This window comes from Elaeis guineensis, chromosome 1 (genome assembly GCF_000442705.2).
Source record: "Elaeis guineensis isolate ETL-2024a chromosome 1, EG11, whole genome shotgun sequence".
NCBI classification, from domain to species: Eukaryota; Viridiplantae; Streptophyta; class Magnoliopsida; order Arecales; family Arecaceae; genus Elaeis; species Elaeis guineensis.
The window spans coordinates 74,033,647-74,057,298 of NC_025993.2; the positions used below are offsets into that span (position 1 = coordinate 74,033,647).

Sequence of the window (23,652 nt, forward strand, 5' to 3'; positions counted from 1 at the left end):
CTATAATTGAATTTTTCTAATGATGAACACGAGAAGGCAACACGGATTCGGAGTCCTTTTGACCACAACAGTACTAAATAAAAATCGATGATGAAATTAAAAATTTTTAAAAAAATTCAAAATTTTTTACATAATTAAGTCAAAAATAATTATAAAATAAAATAATAAAAAGATTAAAAAGATTTAATAAAAAGATAAAGAAAAGAGAAGCCATGGTTGCATGAAAAGGAAGACGGTGGTCGCTTTACCTACGTGCGCCAAAATAGAATTGGGGAAAAAGTTAAAATATTCCTCCCCTTGCGGCGCATGGACTCCGTTCGCGGCCGCCACGTCGCACACGGCTGCCCTGATTCCCTTCACGTGCCGCTAGCTCAAGCGGCCGAGCCGGTCCAAAATACCCGCCAACACACCTCTCCAAATCTTATACCCCACCAGCCCACCGGAAGGATTCCTGTTCCGTCTCTTCGCATCCCCGAGAATCTTTCCTTCTTTGATCCCTACTTTCCGTAAAAACCAACGAAAACCCTAGAAGTCTCGGTGGCTTTCTTTGTATCTCCGCTTCTTTGGACGTTCTCGTGGGCCTGTTAAGTGATCTGAAATCAGGTATGGCTTCTGGTTTTTCTGATTTTCAGTTGGAAATTTCAGTCTACCATGTCATTGTTTTTTGGAGCTTTTCGTGGGTTTGCTTCTGGACGTGGTCATTAATTTCGATTTCGGGAATGTTCCCTAAGGATTGAGATTGGAATATTCGAGAGTATTCTTTAGAGACTTTATAGCCGTCACCATTAAACCTGAATATTTTGATGCGTTTTAATGATTTTTGATTTATATTTTGATTAACGAAATAAATTTCTCAGGCATTGTTGCTTGATTTATTGGGTGTTTTGGAGCTTAGTTACTAAGTAAGAACGGATTGGAAGCATAAGAAAATATAGCGAGAGATGTAACTTTCGAACTTTGTTTTCACGGAATGTATGGAGTCCTTTCGAAAAAAATTTGCAGTTTTATTGATGCTTTTGGTGCTGTCTATGTGCGTGCACTGAATGTTCATATTGCCCAAGGCAATATTTTCAGTCCTTATATAACTAAAATTTCCTGAACTTACTGTTGCAACATTATTGTGCCTTTGGATTTTGATGTGTCATTCATTATGCCTAAGTTCTTATGGAGACACACAGTTCACTGCTATAATCTGATAGTCTAATTTGGAGTCTTCTTGCTTACAACATACTGGTATTCTTCTACTTCATCTGACCACTTCATGTGTTTTATAATTTCTGTGACTGAACAGAACATGTCTAGGGTCTTGAAATCACATTATGAAGATTTCAAACTATGTTGACATTCCTCCAATCTTCTATCCCATGCAGTTATCTTTATCATAAATGCAACATATAATTTTAGGTGTTACCATGCTTCTACCTGTTTATATAGTTTGTATCTATGTAAACATACATGAAAATGATTCTTCTGCTGAATTTGATTTTCAGGTTGGAGATAGGTGATTGAATGTCATGTCTCTTCTTAGTGAAACTCTCCACCCTGCTTGCTCATTAAACCAGCATTGTTGGCAGTGGGCTCGAACCTACTTGAACTACTGTCTGTATAGTGTAAAGGAAGGCATGGCTTTAGCTCTTGGATTGCTTAGTGTTGTCAGTTGGGGTGTTGCTGAGGTTCCTCAAATCATCACAAATTACAAAGAGAAATCCACAGAAGGCCTTTCAATTGCTTTTCTAATGACATGGATTATTGGGTAATGGATATATTTTACACATTGATATTATTACTCCTTTTCATTCTGGTTCTTGTAAGGTCATTTTTTTCATTCCTCACTGAAATGTGGTTAGCGACTTACTTCAAAAAAGATTAAATTATTTTTTTGTTAATAAAGCTATGCATAATGTTAACATACCATTTCATGTAAGACCTTTTCTATGGTTGAACAATTTTTAGCTAGAGCTGCAACTAAGCTGGGCATGGGTAGAGCAAGTTATGTCCACAACTGCTTGTTCAAGCTCAGGCATGGCATAGCCTGTTTGTGCTAAGGTGTATCAAGTCAATGGCTATCTGGGATGCAATTTGCAGTCACATGCTTACCATGCCTTGGCCAATCTGTTGCATCTGAATTTTAGGTCTGATAATTGTAACGTGGGGGAAAGAGCAGCGATGGAGGAAGAAATATGGAAAAATCTGCTTACTACATGTTAGGTGTTTTGAATAATGGAAACATCTACAATTTATCTGTGTATACAAACATACAAAATATATTGGTTTCAAATTATGAACTCCATTCTGAATGTCATATTGTCATATCTTTTGAGCATTTAACTAATCATTGCACATTGGATTACGAGTCCTTAGTCCTAAGATTCCTCAACTCATTATGAAGTCAATATAGGATCTTTGGGGTGAGTTCTGCTTTTTCATTGGCTCTAGAGGAAACTAAGGAATTTTATTTCTATTGCGGAGGGGATCAATCTATTGTATAAATAGATATGCACCTTTTTGGAAGCTGATATGCTTCTGTATGGTGGAACTGAAAATGATTGTAATATAAGGGGACAGGTGTGTCGACCATTTGGGTACACCTATCTTGTTGAGTTGTTTTTGCCTAAGCTTGATATGTTGATGGGAAATTTGTTACATATCAGGAAGCAGTCAGTGATGTTGATGTGGTAAAATGAGTTGTGGTCATGACCATGGACACTAATATGATGGCGATGAAATGTGTGTCAACTCTTATTTATATGATAAAATTAATAAGCTTCAATGCTGTACTTGTTTCAAAAGGTTATGCTTGAACCAAAGTTATCAATTATGAAGAAACCTTTTTACCACTATTTTCTTGATCATAGTTGTAGAATACACTATTTTGCCAATGGATGTACAAACATTGCTCCTTGACGAGTTGTTGAATGAAGACAAAGTATGTGCCAAGATGCTGTTTTATTTCTTTAAGGTGTGAATTCTATATGTAAGTTGACCGGGCCTATTTACGGTTTTGAATCTAGAATTAAAGACTCATAGAAACCTGTGTGGACCAAAAATTGTTTCAAACATTTTTTTGTTTGATATTATTTGAATAATACTTAGTTAAACTAGAGGCTTTTCGTCTATAAATTCTTAGTTGTCTAACCAATTATCTGTAAAGGGTTTCAGTCAAGGACCGCTGAATCATAACCGGACGCTGTGTCGGTCAATTGGCGGTATGGTTCGGTATAGTTTCCTGTCGGTCCGTGCCGGGCCGAACCGACAGGCTGGAGAAGGAGAGAGGGAAGAAGAAAGAGAGAAAGAGAGAGGGAGAGAGAGAGAGGAGGCCGTCAGAGGTCGGAGGGGCGAGTGGCAAGGCCGGAGGAGCGAGCGGTGAGGGCGGCCGAGGCTGAAGGAGCAGGATTCGCCCTTGTTCCATGTTTTTTTGGGTTTCATTGTGCGAAGTCGGCAACTATGATTGACCGCCCTTGCCGCTCGCTCGCATCGTCGGAGACAGTGCGGCTGTGTTGCCATCCGTCCGGAGACCTCCGTTGGCCTTCAAACATTGATAAGGAGGATCTCCCCTCCTCTCTCCTTTAGTCCTTCCCTGCCTCCACCCTTATCGAGCTGGGAAAGAGCTTGGACGGCCTCCGACGGTCACCGGAGTCCCTCACTTCCTCTCCCTCTCCTCCCCCTCCTCTCTCTCTCTACCCCTCTCTTCCTCTCTTTCTTCTTCCTCCCTTCGAGAAGGCCGCCTTGCCGTTTTCTATGCTAAAACCGGACCGATTTTCCACCGGTATGGTTTGGCATGGCCTAAATTGTTCGCTTTAGGACGGTTTGGAAAACCGTGATTTCAATGAAGTTTTTTACATTCCCAACTTGAAGTTGCTTAGAAATGTAAGATAAAAAATGATTGGTAGGCCATGCTTCATAAATAGTTAGATTTTGACCAGTTGTGCTATTGGTATTTGCAAAAGAACAGGTACGCTTCAAATATGGGATTTGCTAGTTCAACATGAGTAGTCTTGAGATTTAAGAGGATATCCATCACTTGCAAAAGGTGTGATATGCTTCTAGAGTAGGTTGCTTATGGTATGATTTTACTTTGGTGACATCCATTACATTTGGAATTGTATACTATGTTGTATACTTTGCTAGATGTTCAACATTTTTGGTATTGCTTCATAATATCAAATTATCCTCAAAAAAGATCTCATTAGGAGGCTTTGTACCAAGGTTCCCCATCTCGATACTGGGACCCATACTGGTGCCAACCTGCTATTGTGTTAGTACTGGGCTATTTCAGCATATCGTGTGTTGGTATCCCCTCGATACCATGTATTGGAATCGAACTAGTATGGTACAGTACACTCCATACTATCCAATTCGGTACGATACAGCAAACCTTGCTTTGAACCATATCCTTAAGCAGCTTAGAAGTACTAGGTTTTATGTGCTTGTCTTTGTAGGTGGTGCTTTTGAGACCATTGTGTCTGTTATGCTAATTTGTAGTTTGATCCTGACAAACATTTAAACATTTTTATCTGAATGAAGGAGTTGTATCATGATGTAGAATGAAGAAAAAGTACTTTAATGATTTGACTTTGGAGTAAAACATATCATTGCAATTAAAGGAAGTAAAGGGATCTATTTGGCTAAAGAGTTAGTAGTTGATCTAGCGGTGGTACCACATGGAAAAGCCCATGATATAATGACAAAGCTCTAGGATATTTTGTAGAATGAAGGAGTCATAAGAAGATGAAGCATGGAAAACAAACATACGACATTGTTGGAATAATCATTGTTGACAAGGACATCAAGGTGTTCATGACTGATTTTGCTTATGAAATTATGGATTCATTAGCTGAACTTCTCTTAGGGAAGTTTATTTTACACTTTGTTGGCCTTGGAATTGATTTTGATGATGTCAAAAGAGTTTGAGTACAAATTATGATTACTAATAATGCTTTTGAGAGTGATTGTAGGATTTCTTAAAATGCTCAACGATCGATTTCATCCAAAAAGAAGTCCTCTCGAATTTAAGTAAATTTGTGTTCCTAAGTCAAAGATTTATATTTTGAAAGCAAAGAAAATGAGTTTGGCATGAAAAGAATATGATAAAAGGAACGTCTAGACTAGAAAGATCTCTCAACAAGTCCATCTATTCATAAATTAAGTTTGAGAAGACAAGTCTAGCATATAATATGTTTTATTAAAGAATGCTACTTAAAAATAAGAGAAAATTAGCTTTTGCATGCATGGCACGTCTTTGAGTCGATCAAGAAAGGAGCTTAGCCGATCTTATCTCAATTCAAGGGAAAAGACAAAGACATGAAATTCATAAGATTTTTCTTACCCAACCATGTCTTCATATAAGCTGATCAAGATAGGGTCATAGTTGACTCAATCTCAGACTCAGGGTGAAGACAGAAGATTGAAGATTTCAGAAATTCTTCTGAGCCGGCTAAGAAAATAACATAGTCAATCAAAATTGGAGCTTAGCGGACTCACAAGAATGAGATAGCTAACTTAGTCTTAGAGGTAGAAGAATGTAGAAAGCAGTATAAATTCACAAGTTCTTTAAGTCGACCCAGAAAGTCAGTTAGTTGATCAAGTCACAAGTTAGCCAACTAATAAGATATCTGAGCCAATCCAGTCTCAGGAAGATAGAATGGACATAAAGTTGAAAAATTTGTATCTATTTATGAGCCGTCAGAGTTTCACTTAGTCGACTTATCATTTCAGGTTAGCGGACTAAGAGATTAGGTGAGCCGTCTCACAGATTTCTAATAGAATAATGGCTAGTTTTTCAGACTATTTCAAATGGCCATATTTTGTTTGTAACGACTGTTTTCAAGTTTTCAATGGTTAGAGAATTAATTATAGATATTTTTGAGGCCATAAATGTGAAGAATTCAAATGAGGAAAAAGTTTGTGAGATTATTGAATTTATTCTTCGAGCTATTGAATGAAACAAAAAGAGAGAGAAGGAAATTAAAAGAGCTTTCAATTCTGACCTTCTCATATTTACTCAACTCACAAGAGAGGAAGAGTGCATTGATTTGAGCCAGAAACTATCGAGCAAGAGCATTCAAATCTCCATCAATCCTCTCTTAAGCATTTAAGGAAGAAGTCAAGTAATTCAACAGCTTAACCACTCTGACTTATTCTAAAGTTTGAAGTTTCATTTATTTGTGCTTCAAAATTCTTGTATATCATTTATTAACTATTATGGCAAATTTCTTGGGGTGAAGAAACTTGGGATTTTTAAAGGGTTGGTTCAAGCCATAGATTGGATGTTGTAAGGTTTTGGTTAGTGAATCAGGAAAAATCAACTAGGTTGATTGTTAGTTCAGAAAACAATCGATTGTAAGATTTTGATTGGTAAGTCAGGAAAAACTAATTGGATTGGATTGTAAACCCATAAAGCAATTGGACTGTAATCTTGAGGGATTATAGTTGGAATTTCTAAGTGGATTGTTTGGGGAGTGGATATAGATACTGAATTGAGCACCGAACCATTATAAATCTGGTGTATTTGTGATGGTGTATTTGTGTTTATATTTTATCTTCTATTGTATATTTATTTTCTACTAAGCATTTCACAAACATATTTAAAATTGTTATTGAGCTCTAGTTCTTCAAATAATTTTTTAAAGAAATCCAATTCACCCCTCCTCTTAGGTTGCCACCTCTGAAAAATGTAGGAAGTCTAACTTCGGGATATGCATGCAAAGATCAGAGCATGCAAATTTTTAACATTTAAAAATCATGGACACAGCAGAATTTGAACTTGACCTAGATTTAAAACAATTTTAAATCTAACATGCTGAAATTAAGATGCTAAAAATTAAAAATCAGATTTAGACCTTTACCTTTGCGTGGGTAGATCTTTACCGCGATCCGATGGTTCGTGGTAATCTGGTTAGGGTTTCTGCAGAGTCGCATATGTGTCCGATCTCTATGGATATCCACTGAGGCTGATTTGATCAGGAGGACTCGATTTCATCGGAGTGTTAGTTCTCTTACAGAGATCGCTCCTAGGATTGTCGAATCGGCTAGATCTTTTGATTCTCTTCTCAAGAGAATCAGTCAGATCTATAGAAAGATGATAAAATCAGATTACATTTGATTTCTTTTTCCACTTTTTTTTTCTCAAGAGAAAATTCAAGATCTATAAAAGAAGACGAGATCAAATCTTTCTTCTTCCTTTCTTGTCCAACCCTTGGACTGGATCTAGGAAAGGTAGAGGAGAACCATCCATTTCATGGACTATGAAAATTAAATCAGATCAAATCTGATTGAATCATATCCAACTCTTGGATATCTATGGGAGAGAGGAAGAGGGATATATGTCTAACTCTTAGCAAGGGAGAAGGGAAGGGGGTTTTCTAACAACCATTGTAAGAAAGAAAGGATAAGGGAGAGAGAGCGCCTCACCTTTTTCACATAGAAAAACCTCCTCTCATCTAACACCCAAAGTCTTGGGCATCCTCCTTAGATCTCCACGCCAAAACCACCTCTTGGGGCATCCCAAAACCTGATCTCATCACAAAGGGATGTGCCTCATCTTATCCCTATTTAAATCCCAAGGTAGTTAGGGTTTGGGGATAGAGATAGAGTTTGTTTTGTTTTGGACTCTCCTTTTAGTGCTGCCCTTCCCTCTTGTGCACCAAATTCTTCATGCAAAAACCCTTTCCACGTGAAGAACTCTTGTGTCTGATGTCTTATGGGCGTTGGGGCTCCTCTTTGGACTGGGTCAAAGTTGGTTGGAAACCAAAGAAAACTTAGAGTCCAATTAGATTTAGGTTTCAACATAAGTCAAGCACTTATTGAGTCCCATCCCATTAGACTTATGAAACCCAATCTGAGTCTAACTCAAAATATATCTAATCAAATTAAATCTGATTTAATTTGATTAGGATCCAATCCAAATCAAACATTATTAAAGATTAGGTTAAACCTAATTTAGATAGATTTAGGTCAAATATTCATTAGGTCTAATCTCATTAGACTTGTGAAACCTAATTTGAGTCAAACTCAAATCAAAATTAATCAAATTAAATTTGATTTAACTCGATTAGGATCCAATCCACATATTTGATCAAATCAAATAATTTGCAATAATTGTAATTTAATCCTTTTATAACTTGCTAACTCTTAGCAAGCCCTTAATGTAATTTTTATATTTTAGTCCAATCATCAATCAAATTGATAATTGAGACCATTTACGATTTGATAGAGTCTCAGTCCAGTGGGACTCTATTAGATCAGTCAGGACCTCTTTTATGTGTGACTTCATTGATTCTATTATGTCTGATAGTGAGAAATATTTTGATCTCTATCAAAATATCATTGAAACTTCTTTCAATGAATTAGAACGATTTCAACTTATCAATCGAGAATTATTGACCATCAATATAATTTTTATTGGTCCCACAATCTACCAGTGATGCCTAGCAGTATGTAGTGGCAATTCATCAGAACAGAAGGATGAACTTCTAGATGTAGTTGTCGTGTGATTTAGTTCTTTTATCGTGAGTCTCGATAAGATGGAGATCATGGAAAACTCATCCCCCATCGTCTGTCTTATGTAAGATTTATTCGATTTGAGTTCATTTGTGAAACCTGATGGAAACTCTTTTCCATCATTTACACTGTCTTGGTCAAAATCTTCTGAACTCAATCTCATAAATCATATAGGACTACTCTTTTACTGCTAAGGTCGATATATCCTATCTAGGTGCATATCCTATTCTTACAATGAACCTACCACAGCCAACATACACCTCAAGACTCTATATGACTTGGAGATCGAGTTATGGTGCAGTCAAATTACAGCAATCTTATTGTGAATAGTTGAGGCACTGCAGGTATAAGAACTAGTCACATCACTACAGCATCGAGAAAGTTATTGATGAGTGAGTAAACATCCAAGTGACTTTTCGTGTTGGTCATGCTCGGTACCATTATTCTCTAACAACCATCTACACTTTTGCTCTCGTGTCCCCACACTGTAGACTCGAGACTCGTCTACCTTAAGGAAAGAATTTGTGCACCAATCTTATCAGATCAATCATCATTTCTGTGATGATCCTTCAATCAGAAGCAATTTAGAAATTAACCATCAATGATACATGTTTCAAATTCTTAATTTTTAAGAAAATATGTTATCATCTATTAATTTTTTGGACGATTCATGGACACATATACTACATGAATGGAATTAACTATCCTAATTAATTGGATCAAGTACAAAATTATGTGCCAGAAGAAATTAATGTGTCGGCTCGATTGGCTTCTAAGACATACATCTAATAATCTTCCACTTGCATCAATGCCAATCTGTCATAAACCTAAGTCCCATTTTTTGAAAATGTGCTTTAGTCCTGGCTGGCTAAATCATTTAGTCAGTGGACCCATCATGTCTTCGTGGGGTCTACTCTGATCCTCGAAGTCTTCTCGGAATAGTTGCGAATCACACTCTTATATGCTAAGAATTTTGGTGAGACCTTGTCTCCTTAGCTAAAGCTATAGTGCTATCGTTGTCTAAAACGGTGTTGTCATCTCATAACATTACGCCTAGTTCTGCAACAAACCAAAATACCCTTTTAGCTACCTCATAAGTAGCGACATACTCGACTTCTAAAATCTGCAATGATCGGTTATTTGAAATTCTTTCAATTTATCAAATCACATTGCATAAGGAAATACATCTACCATCATTAGACTTAAAGTTTGAATTATGAATCCTTTTATCCTCAATTTTTTCTTCTCCTCCTAAAGATTATGAACATATCCTAAGTGCTTCTCAAGTACTTAAAAAAATTCTTCACAGCTATCTAGTACTTTCAACCTGGATTTAACTGATATCTGTTCGTGATACTCACAGCAAGAATATATCGGTTTGTGTGCATAGCATGACATACATGAGACTTCCTTTAGTCGAAGCATAAGGGATCTAGCTCATATGCTGAATCTCCTTAAATATGTCAGAACACATCTTCTTGGAGAGATCAGTCTCATGTCTAAAGGGTAGAAACCCTTCTAGAAGTTATCCATGCTGAACCCTTTCAGCACCTCTTCTATGTATATTTTCTGTGAAAGATTTAAAATCTCCTTAGGTCTATCTCATAGATCTAGATCTATCTCATAAATCTTTATTGGATGCTTCTCGAGGTCCTTCATGGAGAATTTGTCTAGACAACCAAATTTTAAACCGATGTCAGCATAGGAACAACTTTCCTAATCAGGAGGATGTCATCCATGTACAATACGAGGATCGTGATAATACTCCCATTGATCTTCTTATAAACACATGTTTTTCTCAAGAAACATTTGATCACATCAAATTCATGTTCCTTATTTCCCACGAGGAATATTTTCTCTCTGTCCTCTGTGAAAATACCTAAGTATCTTTCAGTAGGATAGGAAATTATAAGATGAAGGGACCACATGTACTGGCTCAATATGAATAGGTTCATGATTCATTGCTCTTAAGAGACTTTTTCTTTGAGCTCAGTTTTTCTTCCATTATCCCATCTTGGACAAACTATTTCTCCAAGAGCTTAGTATGTCAGGTCACAATTACATTGTGATCTTTAGGAAGAAATTAGTATTCCTAAAACTCTTTAGGATATCTTTAAATGAGTCTCATAAATTTAACCTCTAACTTGGTCCGTATGCCAACACTTGACATGGGCCGGACTTCCTTAACATGCTACATCTCATACGACGTGATAGGAAGAACTTAGAGGGAACTCTATTTATTAAGTAAAGCTTATTCTTTAAGAAAATAAAGGAAGATCAGTGATGCTCATCATGGATTGGATTATATCGAATAGAGTCCAATTCCTTCTCTTCGACACCCCATCAAGTTGAGGTGCACTAGGAAGAATCTATTGTGAGACTGCCTTTTTCTTGAGATAGATTAGAAACTCCCACTAAGGCATACACCTCTTTAATCTTATCGAAGAACCTTCAGGATTTTTCAATTTATTTCTTTACTTTATATTTGAATTCTTTGAACTTTTCAATATTTCAGATTTGTGTCTCACACATATACCCATAGTCACCAATATGAGTAATGAAGTAAAGAGAATCAATCCTAACCAACTCATTAAATAAGCTGTATACATCAGTATGTATTAGGGCAAGTATATTAGTGGTCCTCACCCCATGTCCCATAATGGATGGTTTGGCCATCTATCCTTGAAAGCAGAATCCATAAATCGGAAATGACTCGAGAGTCGATGAGCTTGGAAGCTTATACCTTTCCAATTTATTTATTTTGTCCTCTTTAATATGATCAAACTTGAGCTTCTATACATTGGATTTATCTCATCTTTGGATCTCTCAAATCCTACGGCACTCACTATCTGCTCATACCTTCTAAAGACGTCCCTTATTCTTTTCTCTAGGTTTATCAGGTATACATGAATCTTTCCCCTTGAACTCGTCAAGATCCCATCAATAGTCACCAACTCAACCAAGATGCAATTGATTTTATTCATGTGGTAGTTTACTATAAACTTCCATATGAATTGATAAGGAATTGCAGGATCAAATCTATTCGCAATTCCTTGTGCTTGGATATATTGAGCTTCTCAAGCTCATCCAAGTCTTTGATCATTGTCAAACAATGATCGTGAACTGATTGCCCTATAGTCAATGTCAGATGGTTTGGTGACATTGAGGTATCCTGGTTAGCTCAGCTTTTCGGAACTTAAAACTATTTTAAGTTCTTGAGCTAGTGTTTATAACTTGATTGGTTAGTCAATTGATTCTAAGTTTGTGAGGATCGAAAGCCTATTTTTAATCTTATCAGAGAGTAGAGATTCTAGTTAAATGTGTGTACTTGATTTTAAATTTGTTCTAGGGACTTTTAAAACAAATGTGCTCCCAATAACTTTTCGAATCCCAACACTCCTTGGGTTGGGAAGCGCGGACTTTCGCAAGTTAGGATTCCTACGGGGTACTGCGGTCCCACCGACTGGCATGCTACCTCACTTGACAGTTATTGGCAAATGTGTCAACCAATAGGTGGACAACTCTTGTCCAATGCTTCTCAAGCAAATGCAGCAGATTTAGTCTTTAAGGTCCTGAAACCTCATCTGATAGTTATTAATCTTATTTTCTAGTTAAGTCAGACCCACCATTGAGCGTGAGTGAAGCTGTCATTAGGATCCTCACCTGACAGTTATTGGGTCCAACCCCATCTCCACCCCGCAACATCTCATGCCAATAGAGTGATTGCTTCTCCCCTGATGCAACTGAATCACTATATCTAGTCGAGAACAGTCAATATCGGATAGGGCACGGCACTACACCGGTGGAAGATCTCTCAACTTAATATTACTAAGGAGATTTTTTAGTTTAGGTCTCTTTAATCCTAATTAGTTATAACTGTTATGACTAATCCTAAAGGTTAGATCGAATTACCAAACAACCACATCAAGACTAATCAATCAAATTGGCAAAAAAAGTGTAAGATCGATGGGGTCCCCTTGTTGCTTTCCTTAGACATTAATAAATTGGTCAGATCAGTGAACGGAACTAATTAAATAATCATCTTTCTTTAAACCATTTTTTTTGGACACTAATAGGTCAATCAATTTCGAATAGGGTAGCTTGTGTAACTCTGGCTCGAGCCATTGAGCCAAATTAGGTCTTTGAATTAATCGATCCAACATGAGGCTGTTAATCGATGTGACCAATCTACAACTATTGGGTTGATCTCGAGCACTTTTAACCTAATCCTAATCAACTCTTGATTGGGTTGGGTCAATTGCTCATCTCGATTGAGCCTTACCATATACAAATCAATTACCCAAAAGTAATCGAATTACTAGACCTAATTGAACTTCCCAAGCCCAATCCTTCATGTTTTATGCTTAAGATTAAGATCTTAAATTCACAATTTTAGATCTTTAATTAAGTGCATCATGAATACGAGGTAGTTTAGATGTTGAAACTACTTTCATATCTAAACATTCAATCATGTATCTCATACATGAATCTAAGATTTTGATGAAGGTTTTTAGTTCCGATATCGATGGCCGTTCCGGCTGGTCGGTGGCACGGTCTAGTATGGTTCCATACCGGATCGGACCGACATGAATTGAAACAGGAAAGGAAGAGAACCGAAAGGAGGAAAAGAGAGAGAGAGAAATAGAGAGGGAGGAAGAAAGAAAAGGAGGGAGGGGAAGGAGTCGGAGGGCCCGTCAGGAGTCCTTTACCGTACTAATATGATTTAAATTTTTTTTTATCAATTTAATATAGATATTAACTTATTTACATAAATGATGCAAAACCTGTAAAATGCCATTTCAAATTGCATTTTTCTTAAGAAAACATCATTTGAAATGACGTTTTTTCGATCCCACTCAGCATCCACCTGGAATCCTGCCACCAAAAAAAAAAAAAGAAAAATGCCATTGAAAATGGTGTTTTTAGAAACGCCATTCAAAATGACATTTTTAAAAATGCCTTTCAAAATGGCATTTCTAATAAAAATGTCATTTTGAATGGCGTTTCTATAAAATGCTATTCAATATGGTATTTTTTTTCTTGTGATATGTTTTATTTATATTTTTTAAATCAATTATTTTGGATGCGGTATATTTTTCATTATTATTTGTACTTTTTTTGTGCATGATATTATGTTTTAAACTAATTTAAATAGTTCTTTTAACGTGATATTTTTTTTCCAACTTTTTTCGAGACACATTTGAAGATCATGACAAATCATATAGCATCCTAACACTTAAAATTAAACAAGCAAAATAACTAAAACTCTGATAGAAACAATAATTCATAATATAAAATAAACAAAATTATACAGTTTACAAAAAAAATTTCAGAGTACTACAAATCAAAAAAATATTAAGTCTCACAAGGACGTCGTGGTGTCCGTGGCTGCTTGGACTTTCTCACGAAGGTCCTTAACGATCGCTCCTGCTCCAGTGTCACCTGTGATGGTTCCTTTTTTATATCAGTGGACGTCTTCTGAGCATGCATATCAGGAATAATAGGTCCTGTTGGAGCATCTATGAGCTGAGTGACCCCCTCATCTGGATTCAATGATTGACCTATAACAAAAAGATTAGACCACTCAGATGAAGAGTCATGATGCCAACTCGGACCGAGTGCTGTCATCTGGGGCATGTAGGAAGATGAAGGCTCTGTCATCTATGGATCAAAAAGTGGTAGCATATGTCCAAATGATGTTTCTAAGATAATTTTTTTTCTTCACCTTAAACTTCAGTCCATGATATATTTTATTTGTATTTTTTAAATCAATTTTTTTGGATGCGTGATATATTTTTTTATTATTATTTGTACCTTTTTGATGCATGATATTATTTTTTAAACTAATTTAGATAGTTTTTTTAACGTGATATTTTCTTTCTCAACTTTTTTTTGAGACACATGTGAAAATCATGACAAATCATATAGCATCCTAACACTTGAATTAAACAAGCAAAATATCTAAAACTCCGATAGAAATAATAATGAATAATATAAAATAGAACAAAAGTATGCAGTTTACAAAAAAATCCTACAGTACTACAAATCCAAAAAATACTAAATCCCATAAGGACGTCCTGGTGCCCGTGGCCGTTTGAATCTTCTCACGAAGGTCCTCAACGGTCGCTCCTGCTCTTGTGTCACCTGTGATGGCCCCTCTCCTATAACAGTGGACGTCTCCTGAACATGCATATCAGGAATAACAGGTGTTGCTGGAGCATCTACGAGCTGAGTGACTCCCTTAACCCCCTCATATGGATCTAATTGATGGGTCTGTAACAAAAAAATTAGACCACTCAGATGAAGAATCATGATGCCAACTCGGATCTGGTGCTGTCATTTGGGGCATGCAGGAAGATGAAGGCCCTGGCATCTGTGGATCAAAAAATGGTGGCATATGTGCAGCATGTGGCGATGACATCTGCGGAATACATAGTACTGGCATATCTGAAGCATATGGTGATAATGTATATCTCATATCTGGCGCATAGGATGCTCCAATCACCGTCAATGTCCCTAAACATGATCTCTCCATCTCTCGCAGTATCTGGATCCGCTCGTCCTCATCAATTGTAGATAGAGCACGACGAGTGTCCAACATAAACCCGACAAACGGTCAGTCTACATAATAAAAAAAATTAGCAATACATTATAGATCATAAAACAAAGATATAATGTAGCTATATAAAATATTTTGCATTAATGATGAGAAATAAAATGAAGACTTAATGAATTGAAATTAAATATAAGATTGACGTAAGACATAATTTTCGAGGCCTTAACAACATGCGCACAGTAGAACTCTCACCCTTATATCCTGAAACTGCATACCGAGGCTGTTCGATGATTAATTCTGTAATGTTAAAAAACCAAGTCATATAGTCTTCGGTATATGGATGACCTCCTAATATATGATCACTATGAACTATATGATCTCGTCGTGCATTCCAAATGGTGATGTACTGTGCATGTCTGATACGCCAATCAATATGAGCTCTCCCTCGTTGATCAATACGATGAAGTCGCTGGCTGGTATCAAACTACTCTGGGATGTCCTGAATCTGGCCAAACTGCCGTAGCACACGATTTGGAAGGTGCCACTCCACATCAAAACAAATAAGGGCATCCTAGCAGTCCATATCATGTCCATCCTTGCAACTCTGTGATACTATGGACAATATTTGATCTGTGTATGGCTCCCCCAAAAACTGATAGAGTTAAAAATAAAGTCGGATTAGTAAGCTCATTTTTCAATAGACTATGAATACTATAAAATGATATTTGTACATAAATTAAAATTACCCGTCTATATGTATTAGTCAATGTATCCAACTAATCTCTATAAACTCATGCCACCTTTGTCGACACATGGTAAACATCAAATGCAATGTTCCATCTGTTCGATAGTATGTTAATATTAATTAACTTTCATCGGTAACTAAATTTTGCAAGTAATGGAATTAATATTTGTATATCTATATCTCCAAGGTGCGTCTAATTTGAATGGAACATTAGGGTCGTGCTGCTCTGGTGGTATCTCAAGCAACTGTTTTCGCAATGGACTGATAGTCGGTATCCTCTTCTATGCCCAAATCTGTCAATTCAAAAAAAATCATATATGATTTGTCCAATCAGAGCTATAATATAATGTAGAAAATTAAAATTTGTATATCTCATACCTGCAATAATACAAGATAACCTCCGATCTTTGACTGGTCTGCCGCAGAACCCCGACACATAGCCTTATACAGACAAGCTAGTATTGCACTATCCCAACTAAGCCTACGAGTGATATTTAAATCCTTTAATAATGATAAAAATATGAACTTCACCTTGTTCGATGAAGTATTAGGCAAAAGGGCACCTCCTAATAATCACAGTACGTAGCTCTTGACATACTGTCGCACCATCTCCTTTGGTGCATTATCTCCAATGTGGAAATGTCGATAATGATCATCCAAATACTATCTTCAATCGTGAATGATCAAAAAACTGCACATCGGACTGAAATCCTAATAATCGATAGCATATATCCTGCCACTTTGGAATGCTAAGAGGGTGATCAACTCCTGTAACTGCCGCACCATCAACTGATAGTCCGATGAGTATGCTAACATCCTATAACGTGATGGTCGCCTTACCAAATGGAAGATGAAATGTGTGTCTCTGGGCGCCATCTCTCAAGTAAGGCAATAATAAAACCAACGTCCATCTGTATCTGTCCAATCTGATAGACTCCACAAAACCTCAGATATCGTAAATAATCTATAACTCTATCGGAGATGTCCTTTGTCCTCCATATGTCAGCATCGGCTCGTCGTAATCGAAGGTGTCTAGGCTCTTGCAATAAAATAGAATAATTAGATAACGTGTATCTCTCGAACAAGATTTTCTTTATAAAAATATAAATATTAATAATAGAATACTTACATTGCCATCTATGATGGCCTGTGAGTGATAGGTCTCCTGCAATGTAAGAATACTGCGATCTCAAGGGTCCGGATGCCATCTCTCGAAAGCCATAACACACTAATGACTTTAAAACAATAACATACACCCCAAGTGTATTAGAGCATGAGAAATATGATATTAATTCATTTTATGATAAATATAACTCTGCAACCACACATAGAACAATAGATAGAATAATACACAATTTTGAACATATATTACACAACAGTTCAACTATCGAAAAACATAAAATAATACATCTTTAAAAATACATAAAACAATACATAACTTTTTAATGTCTTCTACTATTTGAAGTTGATGTGTGTGGAAGTAACTTAGGACAGCGACGACAATCATGATCCTATTCCCTACAAATGCCACAATGATTCTTGCTTCTTATTTGCCTATCATTCATCTCATTTCGCAGCCTTGTTGACTTTGGCCTGCCTTTCTGTTTAGATCTCAAACGATGATGATCATGAATACATGTATACAAGTGTGTGGACATCCAATAGTCTTCATGTGGTAATGGATAAAATTTGCCACTCTAAACATTCATGTATACCGCAACTGTGTATGCATCATCCACGAATCCACTAAAATGTACAGTAATTTCTTGGCACATAGCTAAAACGTGTGAACAAGGATATTTATAGATGCTCCACTTTCCACAAGAACATTTTCTGTCACTTAAAGTCACAGTCTGAGAATTTTCTCCACCTCTTAACCCTGTATTTGCTCTTCTCATAAGCACTTCATATATGTATCGTTGGTTATTGAATGCCGTTACAGCATGTTGGTTAGCTTTAACTTGATTTGCCATAATAGCTTCAACTTTAACACCTGGATCTTTCTCAACCAAATGTCGGACTAGTGTGCCAATCATCCTTCCACTGACATGTTTGTGGTCTTGACTCAATCCTGACAACCATCATATCTTGTGATCTGAAAATATCAATGTTTTTTCAAAATTGCAGCACGAAGCCTTCATTTACATTTTTGTTCAGTATGTGATGATGCACATCGTATGGACTACAATTTTGAATGTGACTGAACTACATTGTATGTCCGATGCTTCCGAATGTGATAAAGATCAACAGCTCTCTTTAGCTCATCTTTACTCTGAAACATCAGACCTATAGAAAATTCAGTCATCGAAAATTCAGTCATCGAGGAGTTTCGAAACTGAGAGTCAGAATGTATTAATTCTATAGGTAATTACAGTAATCAAACGATATGCAATAGGATTCGAGAGAAATTTTGGCAGTATTTTTCCTTAGTTCTCTCCATACGACTGGAGATGTGTGAGGAGAATTAAAGGAAAATACTGTCCAAAATTTTTATTGAATTCTCTGCATATTGTTTGATTATTGTAATTATCTATAGAATTAATTGCAATTCCCAAACTGTCCAAACTGGACAGTCAATTGATTAATGTACATAATTCTCTCATCCATATAAAAATATATAAATGTACGAATGCCATAGAATATGTACATTAATCAAGAGACGGGTCTACGGTTCTGTGCAATATAATATATTTAAATTTTTTAATCAAATTTTAGAAAAAATCAGATCCGATCGATTTTCAATAATATAATAAATAATATTAATATATTAATAGATATATTAAATTAATGAATATATTAACAAAAAAATAAAATGACTGAAAAAATTCGGAAGGAGAGAAAAGGAAGAGGAAGGGGGTGCGATGTGGGGGGGAGAGGGCGTCGGACGGGCAGAGGGAGAGAGAAGAGAGGGCTAGCAGGGGGGTCGGCCACCACGGGGGGTGGGGAGGTAGCTGCCGTCGGGGGGGGCGGGGCGGGCGGGGCGGGCGGCCACCGCTGGGGGAGGGGGGCGTGTCGGACGGGTGGCCGGCCGGCAGAGGGCTAGCGGGGGGATCGCCGTCAGGGGGTGGGCAGCCATCACAAGGGGGGTGCATTGGACGGATGGTCGACCGACAGAGGGCCAATTGGGGGGGGGGTGTCGGATGGGTGGCTAGTCGGTAGAGGGCCTGCTGGGGGGGCAGCCGCCGTCGGGGGCGGGCAGCCACTGCGGGGGTGGGGTGGCGGGCAGCCACCATGGGGGGGAGGGGGTGTGTCGGATGGGGGGAGCTGGGGGCAGCCGTCGGGGGGGAGGGGCGAAGGGGGTGTTGGATGGGGGGAGCTGGGGGCAGCCGCTGGGGGGGAGGGGCGAAGGGGGTGTCGGATGGGGGAAGGTGCAGTCGGTGGAGGGGAGGGAGGGGGCAGTCTGCGGGAGGTGGGGGGGTGTCGGATGGGGGAAGGAAGGGGCAGTCGGCAAGGGGCGGGAGGGTGTCCGATGGGGGGAGGGGGCAGCCGGTGGGGGGGGGATGCGGGGAGGCAGTCGGGGGGGGGGCGTCGGGGGCCTGTCGGATGAGGGGAGGAGGCGGTCGAGGGAGGAAGAGGGGAAGAGGGAGAGAGAAGGAAGAGGGACGGGGGGTAGAAAAGGGGGAGAGAGAAGAAGAGGCGGCGGCTTACCAGCATGGATCGGGGAGGTTGATCGTCGGAGAAGAAGTAATGAACCACACCTCGTTGGAGAAGAAGCAATGAACCACACCTCGTCAGAGAAGAAGCAATGAACTAGGTTTTTTTTAATATATATAAAATTTTTAAACGCCATTTTGAATGGTATTTTTAGAAATACCATTTAAAATGGCGTTTTTCATTTTTTTTGTGGCAGGATTCCAGGTAGATGCTGACTGGGATCGAAAAAACATCATTTCAAATGGCATTTTCTCAAGAAAAATACCATTTAAAATGACGTTTTACAGGTTTTGCATCATTTGTGTAAATAAGTTGATATTTGTATTAAATTGGTAAAAAATTTTTTAAATTGTATTAGTATGGTAAAGGACTCGACTAGGGGCGGCAAACAGGATGGATCGGGTCGGTCATAAATGGGTCGGGTCATAAACGGATCGGGTCAGAAAATGATCAATCCAACCCGATTTGTTTATTAAATGGGTCAAAAATTCAAACCTGAATCCGACCTGTTTATTAAACAGGTAATCCGATCCGACCCATTTAACCCGTTTATTAAATAGGTCAAATTAGGTTAAACGGGTTAAACAGGTTAAAATGGGTCAAATTAAATGGGTCAGAAACAGGTTAAACAGGTTTTAAACAGGTTAAACAGGTCTTAAATGGGTTAAATAGGTTAAACAGATCGGGTTAAATGGGTCAAAAATAGGTTAAACAGGTTAAATGGGTTATCTGACTCAACCCAACCTAAATATTAAACGGATCAGATATCTAAAATCCATATCCGACCCACTTATTAAATGGGTTAAACGGGTCGATCCATTTATGACCCGAACCCGTTTAGCCTAAACTCAAATCTGTTTATGGTGGGTCGAATACGGGTCGGGTTGGCGGGTCGGATCATATTTTGCCAGCCCTAGACTCGACCCGTCGGACGGCCTCCGATTAGTCGCTATGGCTGTCGGATGGTGCAATTCACATGCGCGGCGTCGTGGGTGTGAAACAGGGGCAACGCCTTTGTTTCACAAGTTTTTTTTAAAAAACAAAAGTGAAGCGACAAATGGTTTGCCGGCTTCATTGTTTAATGGGTTTTTTTAAAAAAATTCAAAAAAATGAAGTCGGCAATCTGATTGCCGGCTTCACTGATTTTAATTTTTTTAAAAGATCTTTTAAACAGTGAAGTCGGCAAATGGTTTGCTGGCTTCACTGTTAATCCCTATTTTTAAAAAAGGGCCATGCGTGTCGCCCCTGTTCCTTGGTCGCGATGCCGCCTGTGTCGCTTACGCTGCACGGTGGCCATAGCGGCCACCCAAAGTCCTCCGGTGGCCTCTTTGCTGTCCTATCCTTCCATCTCCGATGATCTCCTCCCCTCTCTCTCTCTTTCTTGCTCGTTCTGGCAATCCCATCGGACGAACCGAGCTGCAGCGGCTTCCGCCACCCTCCGATGGCTGCAGAGGGCCACCGCTGGCTTCTGACGGGGTCCTCTCTCTCCCTCTCCTCTCTCTCTTTTCCTCATTTCCCTCTCTTTTTCGGCACTAGCATGTGTCGTTTCTCACGTTGGAAATGTTTCAATTCTCCATCGGTCCGGTTCGGCACGTTTCGAACCGTTCGGTTCGAGATCGTTCTAAGAATGCGGGTTTTGATTTAAAGGGTCTAATCTCATATCATCCTAGGACAACCATTCAACATAGTTTCCATTATACCAGGGCAATCTTATGTCAGGATGATTTCGATTAACCCAACCAATTTAGATCTAATCTAAAATAGATTTGATCAATTATACATCTCATGTATAAACAAGATTTAATCATGTATATCTCATGTAACTTTTAGATCTAACAAACATGCATCTCATGCAATATTCAAATCTATTAACATACTCATGCATATTAAAATAGATTATGTATCTCATACGTAACTACATCCATACATATCACAGATGCATATCATCTCTAATACATCACATGTATTTAAATTAGATCTAATCTAATTTAGTAAATCTGATTTTCAGATCTAAAGATTTAATTTTCGGATCTACACATTTCACATATGCATATACATCTCATGTATAATCTACATCTAATCATATACATCTCATGTAATTTTAAAATTAGATCTAATCTAATTTATTAGATCTAAAGATTTGATTTTTAGATCTTAATATCATGCATATGAAACAAAATCTAGCTCTGATACCACTTGTAGGAAGTCCGACTTTCGGGATATGCATGCAGAGATTAGAATATACAGATTTTTTAACATTTAAAAATCATGAATGTAGCGGAATTTGAATTTGACCTAGATTTAAAGCAATTTTAAATCTAACATGCTGAAATTAAGATGCTGAAAATTAAAAATAAGATTTAGACCTTTACCTTTGTGCAGGTAGATCTTCACCGTGATCCGATGGTCCATGGTAATCTGGTGAGGTTCCTGCAGAGCCGCACATATGTCCGACGTTTACGGGTATCCACCGAGACTGATCTGATCAGGAGGACTCGATCTCATTAGGGTGCTAGCTCCCTTGTAGAGATCACTCCTAGGATTGTCGAATCAGTTTGATCTTTTGATTTTCTTCTCAAGAGAATCAGTCAGTTCTATGGGAGGATGATAAAATCAGATTACATCTGATTTCTTTTTTCATTTTTCTCTTCTTGAGAGAAAATTTAAGTTCTACAGAAGAAGACAAGAGATCAAATATTTTTTTTCTTCCTTTCTTGTCCAACCCTAGATCTAGGAAAGGTAGAGGAGAACCATCCATCTCATGGACCATGAAAATTAAATTAGATCAAATCGGATTGAATCATGTCCAACTCTTGGACAAGAGAGAAAGGGAGGGAGTTTTCTAACAACCATTGTAAGAAAGAAAGGATAAGGGAGAGAGAGCACCTCACCTTTTTCACGTAGAAAAACCTCCTCTCATCCAACGCCCAACGTCTTGGGCATCCTCCCTAGATCTCCATGCCAAAACCACCTCTTGGGGCATCCCAAAACCTGATCTCATCAGAAAGAGAGGCGCCCCATCTTATCTCTATTTAAATCCCAAGGTAGTTAGGGTTTAGGGATAGAGATAAGAGTTTGTTTTGTTTTGGGCTCTCCCTTTAGTGCCGTCCTTCCCTTTTGTGCGCCAAATTCTTCATGCAAAAACCCTTTCCACGTGAAGAACTCTTGTGCGTGATGTCTCATGGGCGTTGGGGCTCTTTGGACTGGGTCAAAGTTGGTTGGAAACCAAACAAAACTTGGAGTCCAATTAGATTTAGGTTTCAACATAAGTCAAGCACTTATTGAGTCAAGCACTTATGAAACCCAGTCCAACTCAAAATATATCTAATCAAATTAAATCTGATTTAATTTGATTAGGACCCAATCCAAATCAAACATTGCTAAAGATTAGGTCAAACTTAATCTAGATAGGTTTGTGTCAAATATTCATTAGGTCTAATCTCATTAGACTTGTGAAACCTAATTTGAGTCAAACTCAAATCATAATTAATCAAATTAAATCTGATTTAACTCGATTAGGACCCAATCCACATATTTGATCAAATCAAATAATTTGCAATAATTGCAGTTAATCCTTCTATAACTTGCTAACTTTTAGCAAGCCCTCAATGTAATTTTTACATTTTAGTCCAATCATCAATCAAATTAATAATCGAGACCATTCGCGATTTGGCGGAGTTTCAGTCCAGTGGGACTCTTTTCGATCAGTCAGGATCTCTTTTATGTGTGATTTCATTGATTCTATTCTGTCTAGTAATGAGAAATATTTTGATCTCCATCAAAATATCATCAAAACTTCTTTCAATGGATTGAAATGATTTCAACTCATCAATCGAGAATTATTGACCATCAATATAATTTTTATTGGTCCCACAATCCACCAGTGACATCTAACAGCATGTAGTGGCAATTCAGCAGAACAGAAGGATGAACCTCTAGGTGTAGTTATCGTGTGATTCAGTTCTTCTATCGTGAGTCTTGACAAGATGGAGGTCATGAAAAATTCGTCAAACCTTATCATCAGTCATATGTAAGATTTATTCAACTTGAGTTCATTTGTAAAATCTGATGGAAATTCTTTTTCATCATTCACACTGTCTTGATCAAAATTTTTCGAATTCAATCTCATAAATCACATAGGACTACTTTACTACTAAGATCGATAGATCCCATTTAGGTGCACATCCTATTGCTACAA

The 23,652-nt window shown here is 37.9% G+C and overlaps 1 protein-coding gene across 2 annotated transcripts in view; it reads left to right on the forward strand.

Moving 5' to 3' along the window:
- The first annotated feature begins 281 nt into the window (after window positions 1-281).
- LOC105034983 (vacuolar lysine transporter YPQ1) overlaps window positions 282-23,652 on the forward strand; it is a 57,360-nt gene continuing 33,989 nt past the window's right edge. For both annotated transcript variants that reach the window (XM_010910353.4, XM_010910354.4), the window contains exons 1-2: window positions 282-603; window positions 1,491-1,753. In XM_010910353.4, the coding sequence (XP_010908655.1) occupies window positions 1,515-1,753 (239 nt within the window). In that variant the 5' untranslated portion in view covers window positions 282-603; window positions 1,491-1,514. The remainder of the gene's footprint in view (window positions 604-1,490; window positions 1,754-23,652) is intronic.